The sequence below is a fragment of the Poecilia formosa genome, unplaced genomic scaffold, assembly GCF_000485575.1.
Source record: "Poecilia formosa unplaced genomic scaffold, Poecilia_formosa-5.1.2 Scaffold178, whole genome shotgun sequence".
In the NCBI taxonomy this organism is placed as follows: Eukaryota; Metazoa; Chordata; class Actinopteri; order Cyprinodontiformes; family Poeciliidae; genus Poecilia; species Poecilia formosa.
The window spans coordinates 263,902-276,771 of record NW_006800117.1 but is presented as its reverse complement, the minus strand read 5'-3'; the positions used below and the strand labels follow the sequence as shown (position 1 = coordinate 276,771).

At 40.1% G+C, this 12,870-nt stretch overlaps 1 protein-coding gene across 7 annotated transcripts in view; it reads left to right on the top strand.

Moving 5' to 3' along the window:
- Positions 1-12,870, top strand: part of asap2a (ArfGAP with SH3 domain, ankyrin repeat and PH domain 2a) — a 41,325-nt gene that overhangs the window by 3,854 nt on the left and 24,601 nt on the right. For all 7 annotated transcript variants that reach the window (XM_016678278.1, XM_016678283.1, XM_007565529.2 and 4 more), the window contains exons 2-3: positions 7,622-7,694; positions 12,389-12,534. In XM_016678278.1, the coding sequence (XP_016533764.1) occupies positions 7,622-7,694; positions 12,389-12,534 (219 nt within the window). The remainder of the gene's footprint in view (positions 1-7,621; positions 7,695-12,388; positions 12,535-12,870) is intronic.

Genomic DNA, 12,870 nt, shown 5'->3' with positions numbered 1-12,870 from the left:
TGCATATTTTGGTATAAATTCAAAATCAATCAAATAAACCCACAATCAGTGAAGCTGATACTTTTTTCATTTAGATGTTTTTGTAGTTTTTCCTTTGAATTATATTAAGATGTTAGAATTTGAACAAAGTTTATAATCGTCTACAAAATACTGTATTCATTAACAAGATAAACAATTGAACAATAAGACTAATTTGCATGCGTTTTTACCAAATAAAAGTGGAGAAAATTATAATTTGAGAGAAAATTAAAGCAAAATCTTTCGGGGTCGAGTTGAGAAACTAACGCTCAAAAATAGTTTTTCATGGGGGTCTGTGGCTGTGGTGTCTCTTTTTCCCCCGTCCTCTGATCTGGATGAAGCTTGCTTCCTTTGGGGTTTATGGATTCTTCTGATGTTCGTGGTTTTGGATTTTTCAGAGAAATGCTTACAAACTGGACCAGTACAGGAAAACGGCCAGTTTGAATACTTTCTACCAGTATTGCAATGAAACGTGTCCAGAAATAGTCCAGGAAAAAGGTTCACCAATAAATCAGTCCAGATTTTCTTTGTTTTGGAAGATTGACGATCAGCTGATAAAAACTGATCACATCCACTCATCTTCTATTGTCACCACTGTTACTATATTTAGTAACGTTTCAGACAAATCAGCCTATTTAAAGATCAGTGATCAGCCTGAAAACAGCGATCGGTGCAACGCTAGTCCAGAGGTTTGTCTGAGAAAAATACTTTATTTTTCTACTTGTTGGTTTGATTCTCGCTTCCAAAGTTCATTAATATAAATCACTAAAATCCTAAAATGGTTGCAATCTTCTCTCCTGGTGTTGGTTTTCTGTGTAAATGGGTTTTCCAGACGGCCTTTGAATGCATCACCCCCAGGCCTTAATGGCTCTGCAGCCATTCTGCTCTAAACTTAAATGCATCGCTTAATTAGGCTGGTAGTTTTAAAGCGGCTGCCATCGCTCAGACACTGTGTGCCAGAAGCACAGCCATAAAAACCAGTTTATCCAGTAAGAGGATATGGAGCTCTGTGTCAGGACCCCCCGCCCCTTTGTGCTGACTTTCTTCTGCTCACGCTCAGAAATAAGAGCTTCTGGATCCTGTTTCTGCCTTCAGTCCTTTTCAAAGCTTGTTGTGGTGATAAACCTGTTACAACCTGTAAGGTCACCAGACACATTTATGGTTTCTTCTCAGAAACAGAATTAGTTTTCATATTTGGAAAAATTACATGTTTACGTCTTTATTTCAGTCTCTAATCAGTGCAATTCAAAGATTTTGTGCTGAACTTCTTACAAAATAACGACTCGTTTTCAGATGACTCGACTAATTTTCCCCCCAACTAATGGAGAAAGGCTTCTTAAAGATTTACCACAAAAATAGGAAAACCAATCAATGATCAATCAGGTAAAATCCCAGTGGCTTGTTGGTTGAGTTCAGAACCAGTTTGGGCCGAATCAAAAACCACCGATTAATGTCAGATGCAGACTTTAGAAAATAAGTATGCATGTCATCGGCGTAAAGATTGAGTGATGCATCATCAACGCACTGCAAAAACCACAGTGGAAATTTTTTTTTCTAAAAAAAAAAGCAGTTTTAACAGTGAAGTTTTGCATTTATTGAACATTAAAAAATAAAATGGAGTACACAGATCCATCTCCTGCATGACAAATATTAATAAGTATCAGTTTAATATTGTTATATTTATAAATTAAAAGGCGATTTATTCAGGGTGTAAACTAAGACTGAGCTGGAAATCAGGAGAAATGACATAGAAGTTTGAGAGTTGATTTCTGTTTAATCCTGAGCTGAAGGTGAACATGAAGCCGAGTTGGTGTGTGTGTGTGTGAAGTGGGAGGCGGTGATCGTCTCCGACCGACGGCTCTGCTGCTGCACCAGGTTATTCCTGGCTGCTGGTTTGATGGCTGCAGCTTCAGTCTGCCTCCGTCTCCAGCCTCTGGTCTCAGACCAGCAGAGGTTTTATCACCATGCTCCAACTGGAAACGTATCTTCTGGTGAAATGAGATGAAATCTGATTTAATTTCCATCCAACCAATGACTGCCACTGAGCTGGTTCTTCTGGCAGGATGTTTGCTCTCTGATAATGTTTGTCGTATTTGAAGTGCAGCGATTTATAATCCGATGTGTTGAGGGCCTCCCAGGTGTCGTGGTGTTGGTTCAGTCTGGTTCCTCTGAAGGCTGCGGCCGGGTAGGAAGAGCTCGGTGTGGAGCAGAGGCCCTGAGGAAAGTTTTAACACGCTTTCAGACAGCAGGACTATCTGTGCAGAGACGATCCTCCTCCAGCAGCATCACAGAGGGATCAATGAGCACATGGCCTGAAAGGCTGTTTGGCTCAAACCACCGACTGAGCGGCTTAATGCCTCTGATAATTGAAGTCGGATTAATGACAGGATCTTCTCTCCTTGAATATTTGCTGTCTTGTCACTGTGGTGTTAATATTTGCTGTAGGAGAAGTTTCTGTTTACATCAACATTGTGGATCAATTCAACAGGAGTTTCTTTAAAGGACTGATGATGATAAATGAGACCAATGGATTCGGCTCCTATAGCTTGGACCCCAATACGGAGCTTTGAGGAACGCCTTTTAGGAATTTAGGAACCGGTTTAGGATTGTTTGCATTCTTACCAGCATTATTAGTCACTTTAATCCAATTCCAGTCCGTTTGCCTTCAAAGTCCAGTTCGGTTGGTGAGCTGTGAATGCTAATCGAACTCTGGTCCAATTAAAATCCTCGGTTTGATTGATTGATAGATGGAACAGATGATGGAGTTCTGGTTCCAGTAGAACCGGGTCTACTGGACCATCGGGAGGAAAACGGCTCACAGGGGAACTCTCCTTCAGTTTGATCAAATCTGTTTCTGGCCTGAACCGATTTCCGTTTGTGCTCATTGTCGTCTTCAGAGGTTTTCATGTCGTTTCCTTCAGTGTTGCCATCACACCTGCCTTTCTATGACCAGCCAATCCTGTGGATCTGTCGGGGTTAAAGGTCATGGTTGCATCCTAATCCATTTTCACCATCATGATGTTTTTATATTGTTGATGCCAGTTGATAAGCTTACACTGATTGTGTTGAACGTTGGAGTATTGTCGTCTGCGACAGTCCAGCTGAGAGGAAAAACCTCTCTGAACCCCCCAGAGGTCAAAGGGTGAACAGTGGAGTCACTGGGGGAAGATGAAGATCTAAAGCTCATCCATCACTGTCCCTCCGGTCCAGATGATCAGAGACGACTCGTGTTGAGGGCTTTTGTTGCCCGGCGGGCCGGCCCTCTTCGTTAATGAACTCCTGCTCTGATTTGTAGTCTGCGGCGCTCCGTTTGGGTTTTCAGCTGTGCTGTCCAGCTGTCACTCTCACTCACAGGAGACACTCAGCCCACATGGCAGAAACTGCTGAGGCTCTCAGGGGATTCAGATCTGCTGGCTTCTGACTGCAAAAGGTCGGGTTCATCATACTTCAATTCAGAGGTGCAACAACGAGAGACATGAGAAGGTTTAGCCATAAAGGACAAAAAAATCAGAATTTAACATTTAAAATTACATCCACTGTTCAAAGCTCACAGTTCAATCTAAAGTAATAAAATCTGAATTATCAGTTTTATACCATGCTGTATTAGTGCCATTATGGATAAAAAAATTATAAATTGCAAATTTCCACCAAAAAACTCTGAAATTTTGGAGAGAAAAACTTGGAAATTTCTGAGCTTGAAATTTGTTAGGAAAAAATCAGGATTAAAAATATATATATATATATATATATATATATATATATATTTCTGAGCTTGACAAGTCAAAAATTTGCTAGAAAAATGTTTTTGAGACAAATGTCAGAAATTTTCTAAAATAAAAATTTTGACTAAGATTAATAATAAAAAATCTTAAACATTAAAATAAAATAGTCCGTTTCAAATTTACTCATATTATGTTTTACATAAAAAAGGATAAAAAATAAATTAATCCAAAGCTTGGTTTAAACCCCCTTTAATGTGGAAGTTGTTACTGCATGAAGACACTTTTTGTTTTTCAGTGCTTCGCTCGTCACTCTGGGAGGAAAATGTGGATTTCCTTGTAACTGGAGAAAAATGAATGGAACGGGTCAAATTTAGCAGAGATGAAAATAAAACGCAGCACCGCTTCCATTAATGAGCTGTATGCATGGTGACGCTATCAGATTCCTTCAGCCAGAACAAACACAGCGCAGCGTTTTGCTTCAGTATTGGATATAAAATCTGTTCCCGTAGCACTGAATCAGTCCTTCTAGTGCAGATTCTTCCAAATTTAGGCCTTCATGTGCTGCAGCCTTCATCAAAAGAAAACGTTTCCACTCCAGGCATGTCAGGTTTGATCTTCGTTTGAGAGCCTTCATGTTGCCTCGGTTCTGTGAAGCGACTTGATTCATGTCTGTTGAAGCTTTTTGAGCTGCTCAGTGGAGATCAGAGAGGCTTTTATGAAATGCAGACCTTTTTTAGTGCCTCTAAAGTTTGGCTTCAATCACATCGACGTGTGTGCATCTTTCATCGGGTGATTTCTACGCAGTTGCCTGCAGAGACGCCATGCTGAACTTTTAGCGTCATTTTGTTGTTTTTCTTCTCCAAAAGCTGCAACCCTCGACTTAAACTAGATTTTTTTCAGTTGGTTTGTAAGTTTTATTAAAAGCGTCACAACGTAGGCAGACTTCAACAGGTTTTACATCAGGGCCCTGCGGTCTCCTTCACTTCTTGTTCCTCGGCAGAGCTGTGTTAAATGTCTGGAAGGATGTTTCTTTCCAGGAACTTTGGAGGACAGAATCCTGCTCATAGACGGCCGTTTTATCACCCTGTAAACTTTTAACGGGCCTCAGCAGTAAACATGGAAGTTGCTTCCTCTGACAGTTGATGTTGTTGCCTTATGCGACTCCTGGCAGCTGCTAGCCAACACTTTGGTCTGGCTGCTGTATTCAGCAGTGGCAGGAACATATCTGTTTATAGCAGAGCTAATTGTTAGCTTAGTGCATAGCATTTTTGCTAGCTTTCAAAGCGCTTAGCGCTACTGGCGTCCTTTAAATTAACTTTTCCAGATGCATTCTAATGCGCAAATAATGGAGCTAATTTTTAGCTTTATGCTTTAGCTAACTTTGAAAAGATTTAGCACCCTTAGTTTCCCTTAAATTATTAGTAAAATTCTTCTGCGCTAATAACAGAGCTAATTTTTCACTTAGCGTTTAGAGTTTTTTATTAACTTTGAAGATGTTTAGCGCTATTAGCTTCACCTAAATTTTTCTAGGTACATTTTTTTGCAAAAATAATGGAGCTAATTTTCAGCTTTGCCCTTTAGCTAACTTTGAAAAGATTTAGTATACTTAGCAAAAATTAATTTTTCCAGATAAATTCTAACATACTAATTTATTTGGCTGTTTAATAAACTTTCAGTTGAATAAAGTTTTGCATCTGTGTTGAAGTTTTAGTTTAGAATTCAAGTAGTTAAATGTTTATATTCATGCTTTTATTTTGAAGTGGATGAAGAACAGCAGTTCTGTTTCCTCTCCCCACATCCCACCATTTTTCCCACCATTACTTTTTCTCAGACGTAGAACATTCAGGAACAAAATAAAACATGTACAACAAAGAACAAGATATAAACATACAATATCTAACAGCATTGCATAACATTTCAATTATGTTAAATTTATACTTGAGATGGATTAAATATTTTTAATTGAAGTTTGTGATTTTTGCATTAGCTTCCACTAAATACAGTGTTGGTGAGGCTCATTAGCGTTAGCATAACAAATGTTTATTATTAGCACTTTATTAAGGGCTAGTACAACTAACTTTGTAGTTAAAACGGCCCAGCACTGATTTTTCTTCAGCTCTGTCAGATAGAAAAGCTGAAGTGAATTGAGAGTCAGAATTGATTCAGAAGAAAAGTTTCTAGACCTTCTTTAGCTTCAGACTCCAGGTCTTCTGTCTTTGGTCAACCTGATGTTTTCCATGCAGGCTGCTGGAGGAAAACTGCAAACTTGGCCCCCACCGGCCCACTTCTGTCCAAATATTGACTTTTCACACTCAGCACAGAGAAAAGTTGTGAATGAACCTCTTGAGAGCGCCGACCCAGATGCATTTGTCAGCACTCCAGGCATCAAAGCCTAAAATAAATGGATTTTAATGGCGGCTGCATAAAAATGGCCGCTTTTAATTCAAACATATATCAGGAAAAACAGAAGATTTAAATGAGTTTCCTTTACAACAGGCAGTCTGTTTTGTTCCAGTCTGTTATAAAGAAGTGTTTTCCTATCTGCTTAATGTTAAATGTCTGACATATTTTCAGTGAGTCAGACTCTGCCTCAAGGTTCTCCTCCCTCTGACGGAGGATTGGACCCGGACTGAAAAAATTACAAGAATAAAGTCGTAATATTACCTGAAGAAAGCGGTGAATTATTGTCGTACGATTATGTCGTATCATTACTGCTTGTCGTATGACTTTACTCTGGTATTTCTACATCAAAAGACATGAAGCTTTTCTGTTCAAAGCTTTTTAATATTTAATGTTCTGTGTTTATTATTCAGACTAAGTCTAAAAAATGCATTTATTTATTACACAACATCTGGTCCTTGTAGTTCAACATATGGCCCAACATCCCACATGAGTCTGACTAAGTAAATCTGATGAGTTCGCGCCGACTGTCTGCTGCCGCCACAGCAATCTGTCGCAGGGGAGCTTACAAGGTGAGCCAAGGTCGCTGCAGACCAGACAGAACCGGCCCGTCNGGGACGCCGCAGACAGAACCGGCCCGTCTGCAGGGACGCCGCAGACAGAACCGGTCCTGGTTTTGCTTGTGTTTTGGAAACGGCCTTGTGTGTGTTCCGCCTCCTCTGGCGCAGACCTGCTGTCGTCAGCAGATAGTTAGCTGGTGAGAACAATGAGGCTGGATCTCCGTCCTGCCGGTCGGAGCGGTGTGTGATCGATCAGGAATGCGTTTCTTCCTCAGCGTCTGCAGAAGGAGGCTGTGAGGATAAACCGGGCCTGGTGGCTCAGTGTCAACATTACTCTGCAAATTAGTTTCTGCTTTGCTTAAGTTGTTTTAAAAGTACTATTAAAATCAGCCTGGTGGGCCACCAGGCTTTACTTGTGTCCCCACCAGGCTCAGTATTGTTCTGTTTATTTCAAGTTTTATTTTAAGATTTTAAAGTTGGTGTTTAGATATTAATGATCAACTGATCAATTCTCCTGAGAAATTTTAAATTTGATGTTTAGTATTAAGACGATGGAAAAGCTAACCCTACAAATCCGTCCAACGTCGCATATAAACAGTGAAACATGGTGGTGGCAGCATCATGCTGTGGGTAAGTTGATGGGAACAAAAAACAAAACAATGGTTCTCCTTCCAGTTGGCCATGCAGCCAGCTCCTTAATGGTTTAAATCACAGCATAATGTGTTAGAATGGCCTAGTCAAAGCCTAGCACTCTAAAAGCTGGCATGCTGTCCTTCCAGTCTGGCTGAGGTGATGTGCAGATTAGATCCCAGTAAAATAAAATGTTTATTTTGGTTGTAATGTGACATCATAGCAGGAAAACCCAGCAGCCGATGACCTTTGACCCCCACTGAGTTCCTGTCTGTGCTTGTGTGTGTTCAGGCTCTGGATGTGGACCGCAGCGTTCTCTACAAGATGAAGAAGTCGGTGAAGGCCATCTACACGTCCGGCCTGGGTGAGTCGTCACGGCGATTCTCACTTCCTCCAGTCGCAGACCGACCCGCTTCAAACCCGAAGCCTCAAAAACGGGTCGCTGCAGCGGCAGAACTTCTGCTTTCCTCCTGAGAGAGGGAGAGTGTGGAATGATGTGTGCATGTGTGTGGGATGATGTGTGTGTGTGATGGTGTGTGTGTGGGATGGTGTGTGTTTGTTCTGGTCTCTCCCTCTGCAGGGTTCTGTTAGAAAACCCAAACAATTTGCTGAGCAGGTTTGTTTTTTCTGAACAGAGCGCGCTCAGTTCAGGCCACAGGGCCGGCTGTTTGATTCAGACCCTGAAAGGAGCAGCTGGAGGGGGGAGGGGCGTCATGGCTGCCATGTTTGATGGCGGCCATGTTCTCTCTTCACTGTACCTTTCAGGTTGTTTTTGAGTTAATGATCGCCGGGGAGTCAGTGTTGCTATCAGTGTTGACAGTAGAAACATTTCCCCGTCTGTGGAAAGTTTTCATTCCCACTGAGGCCGTCTGGTAGAAACTGTCATGGCCGACAAAGCTGCCCCGGCTCTGGCCTGTTTCCAGTAGCAGCAGAATATTCCAGTTCATCCTCTAAACTAACTTCATGAAACGTAGCAGTAGTGAGATGTGTTTCTGTGGCTACAAAATGGATCATGATATGAGTATTTTATAGAATTATTGAGTAGTTTTTTTGTCTTAAGTATCAGAAATACTGGCAGACTCAGTGCTGTGGTGGCGTGACCTTTCCTGTTTTATCCACAGTTTTTACTGTTTCTATTTTTCAGCAGTTATGAAGCACAGGTACAAAACCTGAAACTGCTGCTGCGCAAGTTACCGAACAGTTTGTTGCTAGGTAACCAAAGAGTGAGTGAGTTGCTAGGTAACAACTTATCATGTCATTATCAACATTAGTTGAAAATGGCCTTAAAACAACAGTATTATCGTTTCTCTCCCTGTATGATTTGTTGTTGTGACAGGCCTGATCGATGTTGATCAGGTTGTGATTAAGTTGAGAGAGAAAGATAAAATTCCTGGGTGCTGCTCTTCATGAAAACATAAACTGGAAACCACAGCAATTTAAAAACAAACATATAAAAATGTTATTCCATAAAGCGAAAGACTCACTGAGTGATGAAACAGCGTTGATAAGAGGTAACCGATTCTGCCAATTGTTCTATCAACTATTCCATTAATCAGATAAAAATTGGTAAGCTGATAATCTTGTATAATTTTAAAAAGACAAATAATTCAATTCCATTTTCTTGTCTAAAGTACGTTAACATCATTCCTTTGTGAACGTTTGATCATTTGTAGCAAATTTTGTATCTGCAGCTAAAAATAGTTTTAACGTCAACATGTGAAAATCTGAAAAGTAATTAAAAAAGTTGAAGGTTTATTAATGCAACTTGTTGACCAGATGTAAAGTTTAGTCATGTTCAGATCTTTGTAGTGTAAAGATGGTTCATGTTTTCATGCGGCTGAAACGCCGAGACGAGATGAAACCGTGTGATAAAATCAAAGCTCCTCTAAAGTGAAACTGCCGTTTGGTTCTTTCAGTTCGGCTTGTTGACGTGGATGATGACTGAGATTAAAGCTGGAATGCAGCTGCTTGTGTCAGAGTGAAATTATTTCAGAAAAAAGCAAAGCTTTTCTGTTTAAGTGATCATAAATCTCAGAGGTCAATTTGGTTACATGTTGGGCTGCAATGATCTCATAAAATAATGTTTTTGTACATTTTGCTGATGAAAGTAATTGAGTTGAGGTTCCTAGCCCTTCTCAGATTTATGAGCAGCAACAGTTGCATCTTTAAAGTCGTTGCTGATGTATTTCTGTGTTAAACTGCTTTTAAAAACCTTCATGAAGATTTAATTATTGGAGGTTTTATAGGCTGTTATGGACTTAAAGTTTATTACGATGTTTTGTTGTACCATTGTATTATGCAAAAAGTGAAAATAAGGATTATTTTATTACATGTTCTTTAGGTAACTAGGTGACTGTAACTCTGTGTCACAGCAATTATAGTCCCACAGACACAAACACTGCTCCTGAAAAACATTCCCATTTGTAAGGCGCTTTTTTTAGGACACCAGTCACAGAAAGAAGTTTGATTTGTTTCACTAAACTGGTAACTATATTTTTACTGATGCTCTCATTGAGCAAACAGTGGAAAAAATAGTAAAAGTATCAATAATGACGATAAAGACAGCTTTGGAGGGTTTTAAATACCGTTACTTGGAATTTATTGGGCCAGTGATGAATCAAAATTCTTATTATAACAACAAATTTCACATTAAGTTATAAATAATACGATACGACAAACACCCCCCTATTTCCACCAATGGACTCTTTGGGCTTCCGTAGTTCAGAGATTTCAGTCCATCTTGTTTTGCTTTATTTGTATTTAATTAAACTTCAAAGTCAGATGATTGAAATAAAAGTAAGTTTCTTAAAAAAACGTTTGTAATTTTCTTTTTAGAAAAGAGAGAGAGGAAAAACATCAAATTCACCCGGTCTTATTTCCAAAACTTTAAGATGAATTAAACACTGGAGATGAACTTACTCTTTGGATTCAACTTTGCAGGATTTGACAGAAACTTTGTTCCTGTCGTCTCTAAACTCGATCTCTGGAAGCAAAAAGAAAAACTGTTGTGTTGCAGAGGAAACAAATGAAGCCACTGCTGGGAGTCTGACTGTAAATCTGAAACCCAGCAGGAATATTTCACCATTTGCATGAGGACTAATAATATTGAGAATATTTCAGGTTGTAAAAATAACAATTCAAGAGTCTGCAGGAGCTGAGTCAGCAGCAGAACAAAAAGACAGAGGCGTAAATACTCCTGAAAAATTGTTGATACTTTTCTGCAACAAAAAGTCAGAGTTGTGTTTGGATTCACTTCCGGATAGCAAAATGTAAACTTTACCAACTCACAGAAATCAGTTTCCTTTAAAAGCTTCTGCTGAAAATTAATTTTGCACTTTGCAGCTTTTCTAAGCTGCACACAAATGGCTGCAGACATTTAAGACTTTTCTTGTTTTCGCTGGTCTCTGCAGAGATACGGCGTTAATCTGAGCTCACACATTGTTCTGTATGCGTCAGCGAGGAAGCAGAAGCCGGCCTGTTGTCCCACGATTAAAGCAGTTAAGAAGCTGCAACGCAAACTTTTGGGACGTTGGATAATCCTCTGCAGATGCCTCAAAAGCTCTGCTTTGTTTTTCTTCCTTCTTTGCCGCTATGCAAACTGATAAAATGTAAGTTGTGTTTGCAGCCAAGCGTGTTGGTGCAGCAGTGTTATTGTATGCAGTAGAAACAGGATCATTGTTTAGCAGAGGTTAGAGGCAGTACGTGGGAGCTCAGGGTGACATTTCTGCAACACACTTTACCGTCTATGATGACTCAAAAACCTCTTGATACCAAAAACCCTTTAATCCAAAGCATGAATCTCACATTCAGACTTACATTTTTAGGATATTCATCTATTTATCCAAACAAATGAAGAGAAAATACAACTGATTTTTAGTATTAAACTTTCCTCCAAGCTGCCAGAATGGAACAGGAGTCTGTTTGAATGAAACTATGGTTTATGACCCTGAAATTGATCAAGGCGGTTTAGGTCTCAGTGTTCAGATGTGTCATTATTGGCTGGAGAGCAAAGTTTGGGCCCTTCCTGTTCGTCCACAAACCGCCAATGGGCCCTGTGACCAGCAGTTTGGACACGTCTGATCTAATGAGAAGTTTAAATTTAACAGAAGCTTCAGAAGAGTGAAAGAGAAGGACTCGAGGTTTCAGAAACCAGCTGGGCTTCAGCTGAACTCGGCCAGAACTTCAGGGACTAAGCAGTGAAGGCAGCGGCGGGCACCTCTAGCTGAAACGTTACTTAGCTAACCTAACGCACTAGTGATGAAGATTAGTTCCTCCAAATTCAGAAATGCTACACCAACACCTTATTTAGTAAAAGCTAACGCTAAAACGCTTCACCAACATGGTATTAATCTGTAGCTAATGCTAGATGCCCCACCAGCATGGTAATTAATGGAAGCTAACGCTAAAACGCTTCACCAACATGGTATTAATCTGGAGCATTAGCTCCAGGTTGTTGTTTAGCGAAACGGTGAAGCGCTGCACCAATACAGTGTTTGGTGGAAACATATTAAATACTGACTTCAATCCAGATTACATCTGAAGACTACAACCCTTCAGCAATAATTTAATTTTGACATAAACTATTTTTAATAAATTAAATATGCTACTCTGCTCTTAGATATTGTATTTTTATTAATATATTGTTCTCTACTGTACATGTTTTACTTTGTTCCTGTATGTTTCTTGTTTGAAATAGTTATTGGAATAAAAAGAGAGAACTTGAGGAAAGGAAATTGAACTGGTGCGTCTTTATTTCAAAATATGAGCATACATATAAATGTCTAAGTTTTTGAAAAACTCCTAACTGTCTATAATCAAAACTTCAGCGATGTCGAACATTATTCAACTAAAAGTTTACAAAACAGAAAAGCAAATTGCTTTAATTTAAGGGAAGCTAAGTCCACTAAACGTTTTCAAAGTTTGCAAAAATGCTAAACGAAAATGTAGCTCTGCTGCTAGTGGATTAGCAGTTTGTCCACTGTACCTGTGGTGGATTATTGTGCAGTTTGTTAACTGACCTCTGACCTCTGACCTGTTCCTGCATGTGTTTGTCTTCAGCCCATGTGGAGAACGAGGAGCAGTACACTCAGGCGCTGGAGAAGTTCGGCGAAAACTGTGTGTGCCACGACGACCCCGACCTGGGCTCGGCCTTCCTCAAGTTCTCCGTCTTCACCAAGGAGCTGACGGCACTCTTCAAAAACCTGGTGAGTGCGTGCGTTTGTATTACCTTGTGGGGACGATTTTGCTGACATATACTACGTTGTGGGGACCGGAGCCTGGTCCCCACAAAGGGAAACCCTGTTATTGGGTCAGGGGTCCGATTTGGGGCTAAGGTATGAATTGAGATTTGGATTGGGTTAAGGATAGGAAAAGGGTAAAGGTCAGGTTTAGGCTGTAGAAATGAACGGAAGTCAATAGAAAGTCCCCACAAAGATAGTCACACAAACGTGTGTGTGTGCGTGTGTGTGTGTGTATGAAACCCTGTGTGTGTGCGTGTGTGTGTGTGAAACCCTGTGTGTGTGTGTGTGTGTGTGAAACCC